The sequence below is a fragment of the Tarenaya hassleriana genome, unplaced genomic scaffold (genome assembly GCF_000463585.1).
Source record: "Tarenaya hassleriana unplaced genomic scaffold, ASM46358v1 Cleome2, whole genome shotgun sequence".
NCBI lineage: Eukaryota > Viridiplantae > Streptophyta > Magnoliopsida > Brassicales > Cleomaceae > Tarenaya > Tarenaya hassleriana.
In genome coordinates this window covers 3793564-3806474 of record NW_010965372.1, presented here as the reverse complement: position 1 = coordinate 3806474, position 12911 = coordinate 3793564, and the positions used below count along the sequence as shown (strand labels likewise).

The 12911-nt window shown below is 34.9% G+C and overlaps 1 protein-coding gene across 1 annotated transcript; it reads left to right on the top strand.

Annotated features, from left to right (window-relative positions):
* The first annotated feature begins 167 nt into the window (after nt 1-167).
* LOC104812087 (protein translocase subunit SECA2, chloroplastic) lies at nt 168-9077 on the top strand. The gene is made up of 32 exons (XM_010539068.2): nt 168-469; nt 869-1003; nt 1085-1154; nt 1258-1322; nt 1450-1570; nt 1760-1851; nt 1949-2014; nt 2117-2181; nt 2245-2332; nt 2506-2571; nt 2661-2776; nt 3033-3123; nt 3248-3331; nt 3423-3515; nt 3616-3711; nt 3820-3905; nt 4217-4295; nt 4374-4487; nt 4699-4794; nt 4937-5000; nt 5147-5436; nt 5848-5903; nt 6061-6178; nt 6286-6366; nt 6634-6713; nt 6889-6943; nt 7067-7136; nt 7256-7445; nt 7522-7645; nt 7825-7899; nt 7974-8171; nt 8421-9077. The coding sequence occupies exons 1-31, from the start codon at nt 290-292 to the stop codon at nt 8136-8138; spliced, it is 3171 nt and encodes a 1056-aa protein (XP_010537370.1). The 5' UTR covers nt 168-289; the 3' UTR covers nt 8139-8171; nt 8421-9077.
* Nucleotides 9078-12911: the final 3834 nt, after the last annotated feature.

Genomic DNA, 12911 nt, shown 5'->3' with positions numbered 1-12911 from the left:
CGTAAATTTAATATTTGTTCGGGATGAAATTGATAAATCCGGAAGAATTGAGTCAGGCTCAAACAGTACCATTCAAACAGAGCCTATTAGCTACACGAATGAAGCCCAATGGGCCCAGGCGTGAAATACGAACCACAACGGTCATCATCTTCTTCTTCCTTCTTTCTTCTTCTTCTTCTCACCAGTTTTTCGAATTTGCAGAACGAGAAACAGGAACAGAGCTACGTCCATGGCTATTTGGTCCGAGTGACAAGAAGATATCTAAAGAAGGCCATAGAAGCGAGAAAAAATGGCTGCTGCTCCAACCTTTTCGAACACTAACCAGTGTTTCCGGGTTCCTTGTACGCTCTCTCCAAGTAATAAACTTCCATGGATAAGACCCATACCTGGTGTTTGTCTCTATCGGTCGTTCACGCCGATTCGTAGGTATCGTTGTGCTCAGACGAGATATGTGGCTTCGTCTCTTACGGTGAGGATGGTTCAATTCTGAGAAGACTGCACACCATCTGTTTGATCATTTGCCTCTTCTGATTTTCTCCGTCGTTTCTTTCCCGCTGCAAATAGTTTCCGATGGTTTCTCTCCTGTGTTTAACTAGGGATTTCTCAAACCGGAAAAATCTTTTGATTAAATAAGATTTATGGCTACACAAACTGTTGATTCGCTATCTTTTTTTCGCGAACCGCCTAAAGTTCCAACTAAAAAATGAAATAATGTTTCCATGATTCTTTTCTTGTTGGGTTCCCGGAGAATTTGTTGTTTGTGCGATTTTCGGGCAATATTCTTTTTGAAGCTTTTTTGTGGGTTTTCAATTCTCCTTTGTTTTGTTTATTGTTTTGAACTCCGTCAACGTTCTTGGATTCTTTTCAGGAGAATTTGGGTCGTCTGAAGAGGAATTTAGGCAATGCTACAAGTATGAACTATTGGGTTGTCCGGGACTACTATCGTCTAGTGGAATCTGTCAATTCCCTTGAGCCGCGGATTAAAAGCCTCTCCAATGAACAGGTTCAACTTTTTCTTAACGCCTTGAGTCATTTTCGTTGATTGATAATTCTTTTAATGGGTTTCTTCCTTTACTTCTCTTAGCTGAAAGCAAAAACTGAGGAGTTTCGAGGAAGGTTGGCCCGAGGGGAGACGTTAGCAGATATTCAAGCTGGTTTGGTTTTAGTTTACTGTTCTCTTGAAAAAATGGAAGCTTTTGGTATAATTGACATCGCTACATGGTTTCTTACTTTGTTTGTGTTTGTCTTTTGCTCTAGAGGCCTTTGCTGTTGTTCGTGAAGCCGCAAAGAGGACACTTGGAATGCGACATTTTGATGTGCAGGTCTGTTTTGCCCCCTCCTCTCTCTTCTACATCTGTACTAAGTTTTAATTTATGCTAAATTGCTATTTCCTTGCAGTATCTTGAAGTTAGGTAGTTGGGTATACTTATGTTTTAGTCGTTACATCAGATCATTGGTGGAGCGGTGCTTCATGATGGATCCATTGCAGAGATGAAAACAGGTGAAGGGAAAACACTTGTCTCCACATTGGCTGCTTATCTTAATGCACTTACTGGTGAGGGCGTTCATGGTATGCTGCCTGCTCCCTCTGACCTTGTTATGGTTTTATACTTGCTGAGATCTCAAGAAAGGTCAATAAGATATCTTGCTTGGATGAACATGGTTTAGGAGTGATTTAGTTTGAAACATATTGTAATACTGGAAATGTGGCTGTTTGGTGTCTATCTAAAGCTGTTGCTATTGCATTGTTTGCTGGCAGTGGTGACTGTGAATGATTACCTGGCTCAGCGTGATGCTGAATGGATGGGTCGTGTTCACCGCTACTTAGGTCTCTCTGTGGGTCTCATTCAGGTTGGTTACTCTGGTAATTTCTATGTTTTACGTTCTCAATTTCGAAGCAGAATATATTTATGACCTTTTTTTCCCCTGAATCTGGATGTATATTTAGAGGGGAATGAAAGCTAAAGAGAGGAAGACCAACTATAGATGTGATATCACATACACGAACAACTCAGTAAGCAGCTTGATATTTTATATATCGGTCTGCTTTTTTTTTCATGTCTATTATTTTATTCATCCTCATCTCTTTTGTGCTAACAATCTAGCATGTTCACAGGAGCTCGGTTTTGATTATCTGCGAGATAATCTTGCTTCGAATAGTGATCAACTGGTGATGAGATGGTAGACCTCCAAACTCTATTTACCTCTCCGTTTGGTTCAGTACTGACAGTTTATGAACCACAGGCCAAAACCATTTCATTTTTCCATAGTTGACGAAGTGGACTCTGTACTCATCGATGAAGGCAGAAATCCTTTGCTAATAAGTGGTGAGGTAATGCATCATCTTCTAATTAGAAGTTTTGTCATTTTCCAGATACTTTATATACACAGGCAAAAGTTTGAATTTTGTCAGGAATGACTCGTTCCAATTTATAACAGAAGGAAAGAAAAAGCAATATCAATGTGTTACGGACTGATGGCCTTTCTGTTGCGTTTGTATAACAGGCAAATGAAAATGCAGCACGATATCCAGTTGCTGCAAAAGTGGCTGAGCTTCTCATAAAGGATATTGTCTGATTCTTTCCTCTTTTTTCCTTTTGTTATAAGCATTTTCCTTCTAGTTTTAAGGGGCTGACTTTTATGAATCTTGCTGTTATTAGCATTACAAAGTTGAGCTGAAAGATAACTCGGTGGAATTGACTGAAGAAGGTATAGCTCTTGCTGAGATGGCTCTTGAAACGGGTGATTTATGGGATGAAAATGATCCATGGGCAAGGTATCTACTCTTTGCTATAACAAATATTTCTTTAAGGTTTGTGGTGATGTAAGAGTTTGGCAGGTGTGGTTGTGTTGTTATACTGAGATTGTGAATGGTGACATGCCGATGATTGGCAGTTGTTGCAAAACTATGAATACAAACATTTTTCTCTAGTATATTTTAAAAAATGAAAATACTCCCTAGCGTTTCTGAAGAGTAATGTTTCTTTTTTTCACCAAAGTCAACTCAGTGGGACTGAGAAATTGATATGCAGGTTTGTGATGAATGCGTTAAAAGCTAAAGAATTTTACAAGCGGGATGTTCAATATATTGTGAGAAATGGGAAAGCGCTCATAATCAATGAGGTACGTATTGGTTTTCCTTTGCAGTAGCTAGTGGAATAATGAGCGTTAATTGTATTTTTTTTATCCTTGTTTATGATGAAGAAAGAGAACTTGAACAAATGAAAGTTTGACAATATCCTTTTAGTTGACGGGAAGGGTTGAAGAGAAAAGGAGATGGTCTGAAGGGATCCACCAGGCTGTGGAGGCTAAAGAGGGTGTCAAAATTCAGGTCTTCTTGCTGATCTATATATTGTGATGATAAGCGTTATATGTCGTTACAAAATTTTCTGCTCAAACGAACTTGACCTTTTTGTTGTTAGGCTGATTCAGTTGTTGTTGCTCAAATCACCTATCAATCACTCTTCAAACTCTATCCAAAGCTCTCAGGGATGACTGGGACAGCAAAAACAGAAGTATATATTAGGGGATTCACTTTTTCTCGCCATCTTATATATTACCTTCTTGACTAACAAGGAAATTTCAAACATGCATTTTTCCTTCATCATCTGGCAGGAAAAAGAATTTTTGAAGATGTTCCAGATGCCTGTTATCGCAATTCCAACAAATTTGCCAAATATTCGGATAGATCTACCTATACAAGCTTTTGCTGTAAGCATGCAGAAATTACATTTATGTTTGTGTCTATCTTTTGCCTTGTTGGTGGAAGTGAAACTTTCTTTTTCTTCTTGTTAATGCTTCTCACGTCATATATGTTAGACTGCTCGTGGGAAATGGGAACATGTTCGTCAAGAAGTTGAATATATGTTCAGTCAAGGCCGTCCTGTTTTAGTAGGAACAACAAGGTAACTCTGTGTTAATAAATACTTTGGCATCTTTTCCATCCATCAGGCAATGCAATCATTCAAGAACTTCAAACATAAAAATCATGTGCCAAATTCAATTGGAATTTATTGGCGCACAGTGTGGCAGACACACTTTTATTGGTATATCTTAAAAATCTGCATATAATCAGAATTTCTTCATTGGGTACATGATTTGTACCGGAATTATGGTTAATGAACCAGGGAGAACGTTCATAAAATGCTGATTTCAAGTCTTGCCTCAAAATCAATTATATGTATCTCACGATTTTCCATTAATCCTCATTTGGCAGTGTAGAGAACTCTGAATATTTATCAGAATTGCTGAAAGAATGGGGTATTCCTCACAATGTCCTGAATGCACGATCAAAGGTGGATCTCACCATAAACCCTATATATGATTCAGGATGATGGCGGGTTGTCTAATATTATGTGTTCCACTGCTTTCAGTATGCTGCCAGGGAAGCTGAAATCATAGCCCAAGCTGGAAGAAAATATGCCATCACCATTTCTACAAATATGGCTGGCAGAGGTACCGACATAATTCTGGGAGGAAATCCGAAGGTATGCTGGGTAACATTTCATATGTGGTGGCTGGTACCATAACTATGTCTTACTAGCACTTGTTCAGTGGATCCTTGATGTGATATTCCTTTCTTATCGCCGAAATTGCATTTAACGTTAGTTATATGTTATGTTTTTGGTTTCTTTACCTTGATAAATATGTTCAGTCTAATTTTTTTCCTGCTATATTTTGTGGCTGTAATCCTTCAAGATACTTGCAAGGGAAATCATAGAAGATAGTGTCCTTCTATACCTAACAAATGAAACTTCACCGGATGAAGTTGATGCTAAGGAATTCTCACAGAAGGTACCATTCCTTGCTACAGAAATTACTAATTAGTGATCTCTTTGCAATAGGTATTATTACCACCAAAGATAAAGGTCAGAATAATTTTTTTGGTCTTATCCCATTGCAGAAGAACTAAATTTCTTGTGTGAATCTTTTTTAGGTATTGTCAAAAATAAAAGTTGGACCATCATCATTAGCTTTGCTAGCCAAGGCTTCTCTCATGGGTTTGTCTCATTGTCTTCAAAGATTTATGTTTCATCTTCGTGCGTGCTGAAAGACAAGCTTAGGCAACTAAGCACATCGTACTCTATGGATCATGTTTTTCTAATGTTTTGTCTATTTGATCTCTTTTGGAATTGAATTTATACAGCGAAGTATGTGGGCAAAAGTGAGGGTAAAAGCTGGACACGTGGAAAGGCAAAATCCTTAATCACAGAATCCGTGGAGATGAGCCAGGCCACGGATCCAACGAAGCTGCAGGAGCTTGTAAACGAACAGTCTGAAATGTATCCTCTAGGACCTGCTATAGCTCTTGCTTATCTGTCTGTCTTAGAGGATTGTGAAGCACACTGTTTGCATGAAGGCTATGAAGTGAAGAGGCTTGGAGGCCTTCATGTGATTGGGACATCTTTGCACGAGTCTCGGAGGATTGATAACCAGGTAGGCACTTGCTGGTTTTCATGGTCTGCTTGCTTGTTACTTTTCAAACTCCAATGTGTTACTCTGACCTCTGTTATCTTTTATATGTACATAATCCCTGAACACCGCATTTACCACCTTTATGGTGGCTTTCCCACTTTTAAGTTAATGTTACACTGCGTATTTGTGTAGAAAAATAGTTTAAAGAAGAAATATCTTCAGAATCAGTTCACCAGAGGATAAAAGATGGTTTTCTTAGTTTTCTTCCCTTTTTCTGAATGTTTTGGCTATTGCTATGATTGTATTGGAGGTCTATGCTTAATGATGGTAGAAATGTTTTCCAAATCGACTTGTCACATAGTATGTGTTCTTGGTTCATAGAGTTTACGTTTCCATAGATGTGTAATTTTTCAAGTTTCTTGGTTTTTCCAGCTCCGTGGCAGAGCTGGAAGGCAAGGAGATCCAGGATCCACACGGTTTATGGTGAGGTAACCTCATCGAACCTCCAATATTGGAAATTCCACACGTGTGTTTGTTTTGATATGATATTTTCTGAACTGATCTAAGACCTGTGGAAAAGAATATACTGGCTTTTTCTCTGTAACTTGAATGTAAACTAGTTACTAGTATTCGTTTGTCGAACAGCTTGCAAGATGAGATGTTTCAAAAGTTCAACTTTGATACTGAATGGGCTGTGAAACTTATAACGAGGATTACAAATGATGAAGATATACCAATTGAAGGTGATACAATAGTAAAACAGGTAACCAGATCCTTCTTTTTATTTCCTTAGTGGTTCTATGATTGGTGTATATTTTATAGATCAACTTATTGCTGCTAATCTCTGGCTCTTGTCATCGGGCATTTTAGCTTCTAGCGCTCCAAATCAATGCGGAGAAGTACTTTTTTGGTATAAGGAAAAGCCTGGTCGAGTTTGACGAAGTGCTAGAGGTATCAGCATTGACAAACACCTTTACTGCATTCGCTCATAGGCAATATTACATTTCTCACCATATTTTAAGTTCAAATTAGTATCTTCTTTCTTCCTACTGTTTGTCATATATTGTTCATTATTTCACATTCTAGGATACTGCTTTTACGTTTAACTTCTGCATGGTGTCATTATTCCATGTGCATGCCATATTCTGCATACAAAGTTTTCATATTTATCGAGACCCGCTAGTTATTCTGTCAGATGATCATTTGCTCTTTTTGTAGGTCCAAAGGAAGCATGTCTATGATCTCAGGCAACTGATGTTGACAGGCGATAATGAAAGTTGTTCTCATCATATATTCCAGTAAGTTCTTTTTTTTTTCCTTTCAAGTAGCTCCCATTCAAGTGAATATGGGAGCAACTTATTGAAATTGAATCATTAGCATGTACCTGCATGTATTTTCTACAACTAGTACTCCAGAGAGATTTTAGATTTGAGTGTGAGGTCTCCTTTAGTTAACAACACAATTATTTCTTAGGTACATGCAAGCTGTTGTAGATGAAATTGTTCTTGGAAATGCTGATCCACATAAGGTATAATCAGTCCTCCATTGCAGCCGATCAAAGAAAGACCTATTTTTTCATAATGATATTTCTGATCATGTATTTTTTTTGTCTGGATATTCATTTTATCCTATCTATATATTCTTTTGGTAGCGTCCGAGATTCTGGAGCTTGGACAGGTTACTGAAAGAGTTCAGGGCTATTTCGGGGAATCTTCTGGGTGGTAAGCTTTTTCTTTTCTTTTCTTCTCTTTTCTTTTTTTGTTGTGCGAGACCACAATTACTTTGCTAGGCAAGAACAACACGCTCGTCATATTTGAAATCTAACAATGAAAACTTGTAGATTCAATTGATGGGATCACTGAAGAAGCCATGTTGCGCTCCCTTGAAGAACTGCACGATGCAAGTTCAATACATTTGGAAGAACTCCATCTCACATACCTGCCAAAACCTCCAAACGCTTTCAGGGGAATTCGTAGAAAGAATTCTTCTTTAAGACGTTGGCTCGATATTTGCTCAGATGATTTGACAGGGTGAGTGCTTAGTTCTAACGCTGAAGGAGAGTCTGTGCTAATACTACCTATTGTATACTAATAATATCTTCTGTAGGAGTGGAAGGCATCGAAATGCTGTTAACCTTCTCCGGAAATTCCTTGGCGATTATCTGATAGCTTCATACTTGAATGTTGTCCAAGAATCTGGCTATGATGATGGATACATAAAAGAAATAGAGGTATATATATATATATATATATATGCATTGGTGTGTATAATTTGTGATGACCCATCTGAGATCAGATGAAACTTTCGATACCCGGGCTATGATTTTTCTGTCTCTCCTCAAAACCCGAGCCATTAAACCCATTTCATATACTTTAACCTCTTGATTTGATTAGTTCTCTTTAAAAACAGAGAGCAGTTCTTCTGAAGACACTGGATTGCTTCTGGAGGGATCATCTCATAAACATGAACAGACTCAGTTCAGCGGTATACTCAGATGATCATTTGCTATGACCTTTTCTGGTTGAAAAATACTAATGTAGAAAAGGCCTTTTGGATAGGTAAATGTCAGAAGTTTTGCACACAGAAACCCTCTGGAAGAGTATAAAATTGATGGGTGTCGGTTTTTCATCTCAATGCTCAGTGCAACCAGAAGGTTGACCATAGAATCGCTCTTGCAATATTGGTCATCACCCATGGAATCTCAAGAACTCTTCCTATCATAGTAAAGAATGGAGTGGCTCAAGCCAAACTATAAGGTACATACACAGTTCACTACATTTTTTACCTCGTCCGAAATATGGAATTCAAGTGCATCTGAATCATTTGGTGGAAGAAAGACTGAAAATTTGCAAAACTCTGCAATGGTTTTTGCATTTCATAATCGGAGAATCCTTATATACACTGATTCATGACTTGTTTATTCGTTTCGGATGCCTTTTTCTGCATTTTCCGGATTTCGTAACTCGGAGAATTTCTTTAGTTTTTACATGCTTCATAATATTCAGGCGAAACTTGAAGAGTTTTGTACAAAGGAGAAAACCAAAACCAACGCTAAGGTCCCCCCATCCAGACGACAAAGAAGGGTGGCAATTGGTTCGGTATTTGGGATTTCGGTTTAACTATACCGAATCCGATGACCGGATCCCGTACCGAACCAAACCGGTACAAAGATGGGTATTGTTCGATATGTCGGTAACTCAAGTAAACCCCTATTATAAATTTAATATTCCCCCTAAACTATATATAAATATATTTTTTAATCTTATTTAGGGTTTGAGATATGAAAAAGATTTGCATATGGTATTTATTGTTCTCGAAAAAGCTTATAATCGAGTATTAAGAGAGGTTTTATAGTGGGTATTAGAGCGTAGAGGAGTATCAATGAGATACATACAAGTACTGAAGGACATGTATGAAGGTGCGACCATAGCAGGGGGTGACACGCGAAATTTTCCCATCTCGATAGGGTTGCACCAAAGATCCGCTTTAAGCCTGTACCTCTTTGCGTTAGTTATGGACAAATTGATTAGGGATATACAGAAAGAAGTACCGTGGTGTATGATGTTTGCGGACGACATCATGTTAATAGATGAGTCCAGACAAAGAGTAAATGGACAATTAGAGTTATGAAGAAATATATTAGAGGCTAAGGGTTTTAGGCTTAGTAGAACGAAAACCGAGTACATGCATTGCGATTTTAGTGGAAGCGTTCTAGTGAGATAAGAATTAATTTGTAAGGAGGATTAGTACCTCAAAACCCGCATTTTAAATATCTTGGTTCAATCTTCCAAAAAGATGGAGGTTGCAACGAAGATGTTAGTCATAAGATATAAAGCGGGATGAATGAAATGGAGGCAAGCCACGGGGGTCCTTTGCGATCGCAAAGTTTCCATACGGTTGAAAGAAAAATTCTACCATATAACTATAAAACCCGCATTGATGTATGGTAGTGACTGTTGGGCGGCAAAATGACAATATGTGTCCAAAATATGTGTGACCGAGATGAGGATGTTGCGATGAATGTGCGGATATACACGGATGAACAGAATCCGGAATGAGAGTATTAAAGAGAAATTATGAGTCGTAACTGTTGAGATATACCGGATCTTGAAGAATATTATGAGATATATCGTATACTGGAGATCTTATCAAATCCGAAAAATATATATTTAGAAATATTTATTATTATGTCTACTTTACTTATTCAATATAAGATTCTCATCTATTTATATGTTATTTTGGTTATCAATAAAAATATCATTCCGCAAATTTCTACATGGTATCAGAGCTTGATTCTTTTCTAATTTGTTGTTTTTTTCATAAAAATGATGATTGATAATGAGAGTGAAGATGAAGATGATGATATACCGATCCAGTGGTAATATCAATTCGAGTTTTTTTTAAGAATAAGAAAGTCACTTTGTTTGTTTTTTTCTCTCATAATCCCACATGTTTCTAAATATTATTCGCATAACCGCCAATCATTTTATTCTTGCAAAAATTTTGTTGTCACTAAACGCTTTTGCGTAGTTGCCTTTCAATCTCGGATGAATCAGAGTTATTCCCGAGACTCCTTTTTCGCACCGCGATTGTCGTCTTTTTTTGTTATCATCGAACGATTCTTTTATGCGTATTGCCAAAGTTGCAGCGCAATCGTTTGTTTGATTTTTTTTTTCCAGTTATATCTTCCATTGACACAAATTTCAAGGTGATATGGTTCAAGCGACATGCGTTTGATAATCTTTTCTGCAAGTTTAGCATTTCTGATCTCCACGCTCCAACTTGAAGGGGTGTTGAGATATACCGAATCTTGAAGAATATTACGAGATATATCGTATACTGGAGATCTTATCAAATCCGGAAAATATATATTTAGAAATATTTATTATTATGTCTATTTTACTTATTCAATGTAAGACTCTCATCTATTTATATGTTATTTTGGTTATCAATAAAAATATCATTCCACAAATTTCTACAGTAACCATGAGAAATTACGGAAAGAGCGTTTAAGGTAGTTTGGACATATAAAGCGTAGATCATTCGACGTTCCGATTAGAAAATTAGAGCATATAAGGATAGAAGTGAATAAACGAGAAAGAGGTAGATATAATGATAGAAGTGAATAAACGAGAAAGATGTAGGCCTAGACTTACTTGAGAACGAGTTATTAGGAATGATTTGGATGTATTGCAAATCTCGGAAGATATGACGCAAAATCGAAATGAGTGAAAAAGAAGAATTCATATGGCCGATCCCAAATAAACTTGGGATTAATGCGATCTTGATGTTGATGATGATTTAGGGTTTGACTAATCATCGGACATTGCTCAGAGGTGTACATGTTTGTGAATTTCGAGGCTTGGAAAATGGGATAATAAATTTTATACATATGCTCTGAACTTGTCACGAGATAAGTAATACAAATTCAAGACATTATAATAGAATTAATTTAGTTTAATTTTGAAGTTATATATATTGTATTATATAAAAAGAAATTCGTTCTTGTGTATATGAAAAGCAAAAAATCACGACCATGACGTCGGACAAGATTTTGTACATTGATTCTGATCGTGTGCAATATTAGAAAACAATATTAATATAAATATGTAAGAAATAATTTCGAGGAAGTATATTTCAGATAATTATTTGGTCGTCTTTGTATACATAATACTGTAAAACATAATTTGCGACGAATATAAAATAATAACACTATTAGTTGTTATCTTATTCTTATTATTCAAGAAGATCGTAGATCAATGATCTCAAAAAATGGGATCTGAATAAAACTCTATCAAAATCAAACTATATCGAACTATCGTTATATTTTTTAAATTAATTAATTATTTATTATGAAAAATATAAAAAAAAATTCAAGAAATATAAAAATATATAATTTTTGTTAATAAAAAACGAACTCGAATTGAATTAAATTTTTTTAATTGAATAGAAAAATTCTCATATAAATTGAAATAACTAATTCAATTAGAAAGAGTATTTTGAATTTTAAAAACTCATAACCAAACGGTTATTTAATTTTATTCGGTAGATTTTATTTATTTAAAATTATAATCAAATAAAGATTCTATTCGGTTATAATATTAAAAAAAAATTGAATCATTTATAATAGAAAAATATTCAAACAAAATATAATATAAAATATCATCATAATCATTTTAGCATATAAAATAACAAAATCTCAATTCATAAATAAAGTTTATAACACACATAAATAAAAAATAAAAAACAATAATTAAATTAGAAATACATATATATATATATGTATATAGGGATGTATATATAGTTCGATTCAATTAGAATGTGGTTATTTCATTTTCTGAGAATTAATAACCAAACGGTTATTTAAATTTTACTCGGTTCGATTGTATTATTTCAAATCTTGAGAATTCACAACCAATAGTTAATATTATTACCATTGTAAAGGAATATAAAAAGATATTATTGAAGTCGGTAAGGGAACAGCAAATACTAAAATTAATAATTAGAAAATCATTTGATCTGTAGGATCATTAATTGGTCCAAAATAGAAGGAAACGAACCGACCACGGCAAGTTACTTTGCGGACAAAACACTTTCCCTAATATTAAATATTAAATTATATTAATTAAAAATTTTAGTACCACCAATAATACTAAGCTTACATGTAAGCAATACAAGCTCGAGTAGTTAAAAAAAGATAATATATTTAAATTTTACCTAGGATTATACCGTTGATTAAACTCATTTAGCAATACTTTAATCAAATGACTGACTATAAGGTGACAGTTGAATATAAATTTTTGTGTTTCTTCTTGTTTTAAACTTTTAATACACATTCTGGAGATGATTTTGTAGTTTCTACATTAGGTTTTAGTTAAGATCATCGATCAATTGATTTTATTTAAAAAGATGAAAAATAATGATTTAGTTTAAAAAAATTATTTGATTATCTATCTTGTTAAATTTGATTGTCTGTGTGTATAGTAAGCTATCCTATGCAAATTTTTGGTATCCAAGAAAAACACCAATAATAGATTGTTACGATGATTTTGTTACCTATAATACCTTCTACTGCGATATAAATAATCAAATCTTTCAATCGGGACATTATAAAAAAAATATTATATTTTGCTACATGAATTTCAGACATATCTTTTATATCATTTTTTGTGTGATCCGTGAGTTATCTTAAGACCATACTGGTCACACCGTTAAAATTATATAATAGTCACACTAGTTACATTGTTCAAAATTTATATGGTGAGTATATTAATCATATTGATCACAAAAAAAATATTAGAAAAAATGTATGGTTTGAAATCTATATAGTAAAATAAAAGTAGTTTTGATAATTTTTTAGCTTGTGAAGGTGATTTTTTTATTTGTTTTAAATTAAGTGGGGGTACGTATAATAATTCTGATAATTCATTGTAAGTATTGTTTTTATAATAATAATAATAATAATAATAATAATAATAATAATAAAAGGTGTAAAT

Coding starts and splice junctions, on each gene's coding strand:
- LOC104812087 (XM_010539068.2), top strand. CDS start 290: ATGGCTGCTGCTCCAACCTTTTCGAACACTAACCAGTGTTTCCGGGTT. Junction 5,001..5,146: donor AGCCAAGGCTTCTCTCATGG/GTTTGTCTCATT, acceptor GAATTTATACAG/CGAAGTATGTGGGCAAAAGT. Junction 7,137..7,255: donor TTCGGGGAATCTTCTGGGTG/GTAAGCTTTTTC, acceptor GAAAACTTGTAG/ATTCAATTGATGGGATCACT.